This window comes from Lithobates pipiens, unplaced genomic scaffold, assembly GCF_037356315.1.
Source record: "Lithobates pipiens isolate NorthernLeopardFrog02 unplaced genomic scaffold, aLitPip1_a1.2 Scaffold_19, whole genome shotgun sequence".
NCBI lineage: Eukaryota > Metazoa > Chordata > Amphibia > Anura > Ranidae > Lithobates > Lithobates pipiens.
In genome coordinates, this window is record NW_027507764.1 from 580904180 (window position 1) to 580914745 (window position 10566).

The following is a 10566-nucleotide window of genomic DNA, read 5'->3' on the forward strand; positions in this document are numbered from 1 at the left end:
CCCATCATGCCTCTGCCTTTGGGAGTCATGCTTGTAAGTATCAGCTTTGCAGTGCCTCATGGGACTTCCGCAACAGCTGGAGGGCCACATGTTGAGCACCTATGATGTAGTGTAAGGGCCTGCCTGATTGGATACAAATTGATTGGGTAGATTAGGTAGGTTCTTATATAGTTCTGGTAAATCTAAAGTTGATTGGGCAAAGATTGTATGGTCAAATTGTCAAATGTATGGTGACCCTAAAGCTGACCATGTGCCGGAATCTGATTGTAAAATCTCCTTTAGATCTACCAACAACGATGTAGTGCATGGGTACTCAACCTGTGGCCCTTCAGCTGTTGCTAAACTACAATGCCCATCATGCCTCTGCCTTTGGGAGTCATTCTTGTAAGTATCAGCTTTGCAGTGCCTTATGGGACTACCGCAACAGCTGGAGGGCCACAGGTTGAGCACCCATGATGTAGTGTAAGGGCCTGCCTGATTGGATACAAATTAATTGGATAGATTAGGTAGGTCCTCATATTACATTGCTTCTTTTTTCTGTAAAGTTGATATTACAAAGATGGTACGGTCAGATATTATGGGGACATGAAAGGCGACCATCTTATAAGATTCATGGTCAATATTCCATAATCCAACCAAAAAAAGTGAATTTAAAGGCCGTATTTATCCAGCACAGAATGGACTCACATATACAAGAACCTTTTTTGATTATTCTATATTGGACGTTGGTATTTTCCAGCTGGTATTGCAATTTTGAGTAAAAAATATGTATTTGGAACCAACATTACTCTCCATACACGCACATTGACTTGATGACATTTGCATTGTTGCAATTTTGAGTAGGGGCAGATCTGTGTTGGACATTCATTCTATATATCATTCTTTATAAGATTCTTCTAACTCCCTGGTGTGCAACCTGTGGCCCTTCAATGCTTGAAGTGCAGCCCCGGCAGTCAGTACAGGGAGCACTGATTTGTAAAGGGTTCCATAACTGTAGTAAAGTCCAGTGGTCTCATGCAACATTTGCCTAGTCTCTGATGGTCTCCTATAGCATGACTTCAGTCTCCAACCACTCTAGTACAGGTGTACTTTCCAAACAAAGGGCCAGTTTGCTGTCCTTCAGACAGAAGGGGGGGGGGGGGGGGTCCGACTAGGGCCATTGGGAATAGAAAATGTCCTGATGTCCAGTGGGGTTAAACAACGCCCTATCTTTGGTGTCAATTGAAAGAATTGTGCCCCATCATTGGTGTTCATGGATGGAATTGTTCCCCATCATTGGTGTTAATGGGAGGAAAAATGGTGAAAGGTCTAGGGGGGGGGGGGGGGGGTAAGTCAAACTCAGTCCAGGGATGGGCAACAAAATGGTGAAAGGTCTGGGGGGGGGGGAGGGAGTCAAACTCAGTCCAGAGAGGGGCAACAAAATGGTGAAAGGTCTGGGGGGGGGGGGGGGAGGGAGTCAAACTCAGTCCAGAGAGGGGCAACAAAATGGTGAAAGGTCTGGGGGGGGGGGAGGGAGTCAAACTCAGTCCAGAGAGGGGCAACAAAATGGTGAAAGGTCGGGGGGGGGGGGGGGGAGGGAAACTCAGTCCAGAGGGGAGCAACAAAATGGTGAAAGGCCTGGGGGGGGGGAGTCAAACTCAGTCCAGAGAGGGGAAACAAAATGGTGAAAGGTCGGGGGGGAGTCAAACTCAGTCCAGAGAGGGGCAACAAAATGGTGAAAGGTCTGGGGGGGGGGGTGAGTCAAACTCAGTCCAGAGGGGAGCAACAAAATGGTGAAAGGCCTGGGGGGGGGGGGTAAGTCAAACTCAGTCCAGAGAGGGGCAACAAAATGGTGAAAGGTCTGAGGGTTAAGTCAAACTCAGTCCAGAGATGGGCACCAAAATGGTGAAAGGTCTGAGGAGTAAGTCAAACTCAGTCCAGATATGGGCAACAAAATGGTGAAAGGTCTGAGGAGTAAGTCAAACTCAGTCCAGAGAGGGGCAACAAAATGGTGAAAGGTCTGGGGGGGGGGGGTGAGTCAAACTCAGTCCAGAGGGGAGCAACAAAATGGTGAAAGGCCTGGGGGGGGGGGGGGGTAAGTCAAACTCAGTCCAGAGAGGGGCAACAAAATGGTGAAAGGTCTGAGGGTTAAGTCAAACTCAGTCCAGAGATGGCACCAAAATGGTGAAAGGTCTGAGGAGTAAGTCAAACTCAGTCCAGATATGGGCAACAAAATGGTGACGGGTCTGGGGGATAAAACATTTAGTTTGTTCAAGTAAGCTTTGACAATACAACCTGGAAGCTGATTGGTTATCATGCACAGTTGCGCCAGATTCTGTGTGCACTTGTTTTAGAAAATCCCAAAAATTTGCAGACCCAATGGACGACTTGGTCTTTTTTAAGTAAGTCAAACTCGGTGTGTCCTCTTCTGGAGACCTCACATGCAAGAAGATATTGATAAGATAGAATGAATCCAGAGATGGGCAACAAAATGGTGAAAGTGTCTGAGGGATGAAACATATCAGGAGAGGCTTCAGGAACTTACAGTCTGGAGGAAAGAAGGGAAAGGATGGATCTGACAACCTTTAAACTCATAAAGGGGGTGAATAAGGTTCAGGAGAGCAGGATTTTCGATATGAAGCCAAGTTTAGGAACACGGGGGACATGACCTCAAACTAAATGAAAGAAAGTTCTACACTAATCTTAGAAAGGCTTGGAACAGACTTTCAGAAGAGGTAGTGAGTCAGTCGACAGTCAGCCCCTGTTCACATTAGAGCGGCTTCTCATGCGATTTGACAGGTCAAATCGCATTACAAGTCGCATCCTATTCCCAGCAATCACACTGCTCAAATCAGTGCGACGCCGACTCATGCAAATTGGATGCGGTGTAAAACGCATCCAATTCGCAGATATGTGAATCCAGCCTAAATCTCCCCTAATGTGTTTAACATTAGTGGGTATATAATTCTCCAGATTTGCATCCCTGTTTTATATCCTTTTTTCCACCGTATTTATCATCAGTATAAAAAAATCATTTCTATTAAAGCATGTCTATCATAGATTTAGAATAGCAGTTTCATTGTTGGGGTGTCAAACTACTTAAAAAAAAAGTTCTGCAACCAGCAAGAGCAATAAAGCAGCTTTAATACTGACCCCCATCAATCATTATACCAACATTTAATAAGTCATTAATTCATCATTATTAATTGATTATTAATTTTTAATAATAATCAATTAATATTTATTCATAGTTTTTACCCATTTAATATTACATCTAGACACACAGACACATAGAAGAGTGACAGAAAAAAAAGACCAAGTGCTCCATCAAGTCTGCTCCACTTTTTTAATTTATATCTACAGTATATCTATATTTTTAATTATTTTAATATAGATTTAGGTTTTCCCCAAGCATTTTTTAAATGCATGTTTGAAGATGTATTATCAGTTCTAGATCTCCCATGTTATATGAAGTCCTACTGAGTTTGTTTTTTATCAAGAACATTTTTTCCTGCAAATTGCTAAGATCTTTCATCTTAACATAACGGAATTGTTCTACTTTTAGATATAATATGACATAAGATCATATAGGTATTTATATTTTTTATATTAAATATAATCCCCTTCAATTTGCTTCTACAAGTTTCTTAAATATAGAGAATGCCTAGAAAATGGCCACTATTAAGGAAAAAAATGCTGAAAACCATCTGGAATAACAGGGAAACCAACTTGCAGCAAATTCAAAACACTGATTTTAGTTTAGAAATAAACAAAAAAAAAAAAAAAAAGTAAATTTATTCTAAAAAAAAAGCAATTGTAATTTAACACAGTATGTGCTACTTAGATAAGATCCCTCAGCAAATATATCTTTCTAAGTTTAATAAATAAAAATAACTTCTAAAAGTCAATGCATTAGTAAATGTTAATTGGATAAAGTTATTTTAAAAAATAGACATAAAATAAAACGATTTCAACAGCCAAAATTCGGAAAAATATTTAGAATAATAAAACCATCAAATTCAAAGTTGGAAACTTTGAGTGATGCTGATGGATAAACCAACTTGCAGCAAATTCAAAACACTGATTTTAGTTTAGAAATAAACAAAAAAAAAAAAAAGTAAATTTATTCTAAAAAAAAAAAGCAATTGTAATTTAACACAGTATGTGCTACTTAGATAAGATCCCTCGGCAAATATATCTTTCTAAGTTTAATAAATAAAAATAACTTCTAAAAGTCAATGCATTAGTAAATGTTAATTGGATAAAGTTATTTTAAAAAAATAGACATAAAATAAAACAATTTCAACAGCCAAAATTCGGAAAAATATTTAGAATAACAAAACCATCAAATTCAAAGTTGGAAACTTTGAGTGATGCTGATGGATAAACCAACTTGCAGCAAATTCAAAGCACTGATTTTAGTTTAGAAATAAACAAAAAAAAAAAAAAAGTAAATTTATTCTAAAAAAAAAAGCAATTGTAATTTAACACAGTATGTGCTACTTAGATAAGATCCCTCAGCAAATATATCTTTCTAAGTTTTATAAATAAAAATAACTTCTAAAAGTCAATGCATTAGTAAATGTTAATTGGATAAAGTTATTTAAAAAAAATAGACATAAAATAAAACTATTTCAACAGCCAAAATTCAGAAAAATATTTAGAATAATAAAACCATCAAATTCAAAGTTGGAAACTTTGAGTGATGCTGATGGATAAAAAGCAGTATTTATGCCCGATATACCCTAACAAAAGCCATTCTGAGATCGGTAAATGTGTCTTAAATTGTATGCAAAATGTAGGAAAATTAAAAGATAAAATAAATATATTTTTGAAAATGAATAAAAAAAAACAAAAAAAAAAACTAAATTATACATGTAATATAAAAATATATAAAAATAAATCTATATCCACAGGTAAAAAAAAACTGTATAGGTAAGAGATAATCTTAGTATATGAATGTAATAGTCACCCATATGCATATGATATACACTCCATCAGTTTATAGTAAACACGACATAAACATAACAATGCCCCCCGCCAACATCTCAGCCCTGAAACTTCCTAGAAACTTAATTAAATAGATGGTGAGGTGCTCTCTGCAGTAAGGGAGGTGTTGTTCCTTATCGTCACAGGTGCATTTACATTATAAAGCCCAGGGTGGGGATCCCAGCCCTATGTATACCTGGCTGCCCCCATCCTCACAACACACCAGACAAGCCATGGATTACGCACGACATTTCTGGGACCCCCTCTACAAGCCAGTCCCTGAGCCACACAGCATAGACAGGATCCTGGCCGACATAGAGAATTGTCCTGGGGAGGCCAACGGAGTCCCCAAAGAGCCTGACAACACTGATGAGCTCAGCAAGAAGAGCAAGAAGAAGAATTATCAACGCTATGCCAAACCACCCTACTCCTACTTGGCCATGATCGCCCTGGTCATCCAGACTTCTCCTGAGAGGAAGCTCAAACTGTCCGAGGTAACCAACCTTCCATTATGGGGCTTCTTGGGGCTTTAGGGCAGCTAAGGGGAGGGAGAGGGGGTAACACTGAGACTAGCTCAGATAAAGGATTTGTCAGAGGGATATTATTTATTTTCAGCGCAAAATTATTAGTTTCTGTTAGGCCTATGAAAAAATTATACCAATATTTCTCAAAAATAGAAGTTCAAGAAGTTGGGTGAATTGTTTAATTTTTTTAGCTTTTTTTATTTTTAATTTAGGCCCCTGGCTGCCTGTTATATTTGCAGCATTGCAGAAAAAAAATTGTTTATTTTCCTCAAATTTTTTTATATAAATAAAAAATGATCTAAAGCCAAAACTTTTTTTTTTTTTTTGGGTTAGATTTTTGTTGTATTTGTATGGAGCAATAAGCCTTATGCTGTCCTCATGTATATCCTTCACAGCTGTTCAATTATACCAACTTTTTTTTCCAAACAAGATACGGAAAGAAAATATAAAGAAAAAAACAATAGAATCACATACAGATTCAGAAAAAAACATAGGATTGTTTATTTAAATTTTTATTGTTTGTATTTTTTGTTCATGTAATTTCAAACACATTACAGAAAGAAAATATAAAGAAAAAATAATAGAATCACATAAAGATTCAGAAAAAACATGGGATTGTTTATTTACATTTTTATTTTTGTATTTTTTTGTTCATGTAATTCCAAACAAAATACAGAAAGAAAATATAAAGAAAAAAATAATAGAATCACATAAACAGTCAGAAAAAACATAGGATTGTTTATTTCAATTTTTATTCTTTGTATTTTTTGTTCATGTAATTTCATTTGTGTGTGCTTTTTTAATATTTTTACTTTCTTTTTTTCTTTCTTTTTTTTTTTTGGCTTTTTTTCATATTGTGTTTTGAGAATACAGTTGATACAATTGATATAATTGAACAGATGTGAATAATATATGTAAGGACAGTGCAGCTAAGGCCTTCGTTATTATTGCTCTTATTGGGCTTAACCCGTGCTTTGTGGAAAATAAGTTTCGTAATAGTGAATAATTTCATAGAGAGGGGTGCTTTTGCATTTTATTTAAGTCTTTATTGTTGTCTGTGTCCCAGCTGGGGAGATTTACCCTGAGAACCCCCCCCAAAGTATGAAAGTGATGGGAAAAGCCAAAATATTGGGCCGTCAACAAAACAGGGGAAGCCTTCCAATGAAGACAATTGTTCCTGGGGCAAATGTCTAACTTGGGATTTGCCTCCCTTTGGGGAGATTTCATCTTACTGGAAGGAAAGGGAGAAGAGAGATTTCCTCGATGGGACACAAAAAAAACATTTAAAAAAAATCTCCACTCCATCCAAAATGCCCAAAAAAAAAAACGTTTTGCCTTCAGGTCTTCTTTGTCTTCCAAGTTTTGTGCTGGGATCACAATGGTAACCCAAAGATCCCCCCAGGACATTGATGTCCCTTTTAGCCATACATACATACCTTTGGCTCCCAACACCAGACTTCTTCAGAAAGTGCTAGCTTCCTGTGCAATTCAATACAAGCATGCACAAAGCGTTCTGTCTACACCCTGACATCACTGTCTACATGCTTCATTTAGGAAGACTTGTATCACAAATGGACAGGAGGTCTACAGTGATGTCCTCCCAAGTATCTCAGTGCAGGTCTCCTGGTTATACTTATATAATGTAAGAGGTATTATGTATCTTGGTTTGTGGTCATGTTCATCCACTTACAACTACACTTTTTTTTATTGGCAGATCCTCGGTGAGATCAGAATCCTCTTCCCTTTCTTCAAGGGGGATTATCAAGGCTGGAAGGACTCTATTCGACATAACCTCTCCTCCAATGATTGCTTCCGAAAGGTAAGGACTTGTTGCTCTTAGGATGTGATGGCGGTGATGGGCTCTTAAGGCTCTTGCAGGATAGTCCTCAAATCACCATGTGATAATAGGAGAGCGCGCTGAGCTATAATTTGGAGATGTGGTGATAGAACTCTTCCAGAGCGCTGTAAAGTTCTGAATTACGTTGGTTTTAGTAAATCAACCCATGTGTTATTCTGAATTATATATAAATATAGTCATTTTTGAGGTTCCTCTATGGCAGTGTTCCTCAACTCCGGTCCTCAAGGCGCCCCAATAGGTCATGTTTTCACGCTCTCCATTATTTTGCACAGGTGATTTGATCAGTTTCACTGCCTTAGTAATTACCACAGGCGTTTCATCTGAGGGAAATCCTGAAAACATGACCTGTTTAAGCGCCTTGAGGACTGGAGTTGAGAAACACGGCTCTGTGGTTCTCAACCACGGGGCCACGGCCTGCTGCACGGTTTTGTGGCTTCCCTCCTCCCTGGCCTTAAGTCAGCTGCGAATACCTTGACCTCCCACAGCGCCACCCAACCTCCCACATTGCCACCCAACCTCCCAAGCAGGAGGGGAACTTCCCTTAAATTGTTCTTTCATGATCAGCATTTTTTTTTTTTATCCATTTTATTTATTTATTATTTATTTATTTTTACGTTAGTGTTTTTATACATCAGTGAAACATTCTGTGTGAAGTGTCTATGCGGCGTTGCAAAATCCAGTGAAAGAAAAAAGTTAAAAAAATGTCCTAAACTATCCTGCATAGTCAGGGAGACTTATAATATATATTTTACCTAAACGTAAAAATCTTTAAAAATCATAAAAGGAAGGTGAGATGCGGCTTCAGCCCAAGCTCCTCCCAGGGCACGCCTCCGAACACATTTCGCCTCGTCTACGGGGCTTAGTTATAGACTTCTACGACTAAGCCCTGTGGGCATGATGAAATGTGTCCTTTGGGCGTGGCCTGGGCTGAAGCCACATCTCACCTTCTTATATTCTGGCTGTGTTTCCAATGCGGTATCCCATCGTTTGCTTCTGTGTATTTGCCGGGAAGAGCTCTTTGGATGGCGGTGCCTGCTAGCTGTGTTGGACACCGGTGAGTCTTATGCCGCGTACACACGATCGGAATTCTCGTCGGAAAAAGCTCTGATGGTTTTCCCGACGGAATTCCGACGGAATTCGGCTCAAGCTGTCTTGCCTACACACGGTCACATCAAATTCCGATCATTTAGAACGCGGTGACGTACAACACGTACGACGTGACTAGAAAAAGGAAGTTCAATAGCCAGTAGCTAATAGCTTCTGTCTCGTAGTTGAATCTGAGCATGTGTGATTTTTGCCGTGTCGGAATTGCATACACACGATTGGAATTACCGATAGAAAGTTTTTCCGTTGGGAAAATTGAGAACATGCTATCAATTTTTGGCTGGCGGAAATTCGGACAGATAAATTCCGATGGAGCGTACACACGGTCGCATTTTCCGATGAAAAGCTCTCATCGGTCTTTTTCTGTCCGGAATTCCGATCGGGTGTTATTCTCGATATGGGACCCAACCATACCCAACCATATCCCACTCTATATAAAGCAAAGAAGAGAGTTCTGGTTGGAGTCCTACTTTGATTAAATAATTTTTCATCACTGTTGGATTTTCTAACATTTGCTCATTTACTACATATTGCAGCCAAATAAAAAAAAAAAAAAAAACATTTTCAAAAATAGCTTCATATTCTGGGAAATTACTTTTCCGATCATTATAATTAGGTTTTGTCACCCTAAATAGATTTGTGTGAATCTGCTGTGCCGCCTTACGCCTCTAACGTCTTCTCCCTCTTTTTGCAGGTCCTGAAAGATCCGCTGAAGCCGCAGGCTAAAGGCAACTACTGGACGGTGGATGTGAGCCGGATTCCCGCCGAAGCCATGAAGCTGCAGAATACGGCGGTCACCCGCCAGGAAACCTACCCCCATGACCTGGCTCCTTACATCCTGCATGGACAGCCCTACAGACCTTTCGATTGTCATAACCCTCACCCTTCAAATGAAAATACTGCGGTCAGAGCAGAAGCAGAGGCTCAGTCCCCAGTAACAACCCAGCCCCCAAGTGTACATCCCGCCTCCACCTTCCCAATGATCTTATGGAACCTTCCAACATCATACACAAAATGCGTGGCCCCTAATGTGGTGGCCCCTCCCAGCATACACCCTCTCCTGCTTTACTCCAACTTCTCCTCACTCCCTGTGTGTAACTACATGCCTTCCCCATACTCAAGCTCCACTTATACAGAGAGGAGGGAGGTCTACCCTCCCAATGTGGGACCTCCAATGTCTCCCGTGCCTAGACCCTCTGAAGCCAGGAATCCCCATTCAGATATCCCTCCCAACACAACAGTCTTTGACGTCCCCGTGTATCCCCCACAGGGGGGCTACATGTCACCTCAAAACATGTACGGGCAGCATTTATCTCAGTGTGGCGCATACGGGCAGCATTTATCTCAGGGTGGCGCGTACGGGCAACATATATCTCAGGTCGGGGTGTACCCAGGGTACAGACCCAACGGTTACTGATTGGCCAGGTGTTGAGACAAGGCTGGCTTTGGGTCGTTTACTTTTGCCCCAAGGACTAGCTGCACTTGAAGCCTCGCCTGATGATGTTGGCACCAGTGGTAATTCGGTCAACTTAAGCCCCACACACACTATCAGTTTTTTTTCCTGCTGAGTTTTTCCTTCAGATTTACCAAACCCATATAATATGAAGGCCGAACCTTAGGAGTTTCAATGCGTGTGCAATCGGGCAGGCCCTGGCACGACATGTTTTTGGTAAAACCCGAAGGAAAAAACTCAGCAGAAAAACTGATAGTGTGTTAAGATATTTTCGTTGACTGAATCAACACTATTTTAGTCAACTAAAACTAAAACAATTCAGATGACTTAAAAACACGACTAAAACTAAAATGGCATTTTGGTTCGAAAACGACTATAACTAAAACTAAATCGACAAAAAAAAAAATTTACATCAAAATTAAATACTACATCTGCTGGCCCGTTTCTAAATCGGCAACACAATTCCATCCGGAGCCTATAATAATAATAGCGCATTAAAGTTTGAACATGTATTGCACTATTCCACTACCGCATAGGGATAAGTAGGGGGGGAGGGGGCATGTACTAAGCTGCTGAAAGAGAAAATATTAAGAAAAGGGCTTTTCTTTAATTTTTTCTTAATATTTAATGTTGGTAATATATTCAGGCATTATGTGCAA

The 10566-nt window shown here is 39.8% G+C and overlaps 1 protein-coding gene across 1 annotated transcript; it reads left to right on the forward strand.

Moving 5' to 3' along the window:
- Positions 1–5185: 5185 nt before the first annotated feature.
- LOC143998409 (forkhead activin signal transducer 3-like) lies at positions 5186–10099 on the forward strand. Its single transcript, XM_077493967.1, has 3 exons — positions 5186–5462; positions 7207–7311; positions 9149–10099. Exons 1-3 carry the CDS (start codon positions 5202–5204, stop codon positions 9869–9871), a joined length of 1089 nt encoding a protein of 362 aa, XP_077350093.1. The 5' UTR covers positions 5186–5201; the 3' UTR covers positions 9872–10099.
- Positions 10100–10566: the final 467 nt, after the last annotated feature.

What these genes read in the sequence shown, in the direction of transcription:
- LOC143998409 (XM_077493967.1), top strand. Translation starts at nt 5,202, where the DNA reads ATGGATTACGCACGACATTTCTGGGACCCCCTCTACAAGCCAGTCCCT. An exon ending in GGAAGCTCAAACTGTCCGAG is followed by an intron (nt 5,463 to 7,206) that starts GTAACCAACCTT and finishes TTTTATTGGCAG; the next exon opens with ATCCTCGGTGAGATCAGAAT. An exon ending in CCAATGATTGCTTCCGAAAG is followed by an intron (nt 7,312 to 9,148) that starts GTAAGGACTTGT and finishes CTCTTTTTGCAG; the next exon opens with GTCCTGAAAGATCCGCTGAA.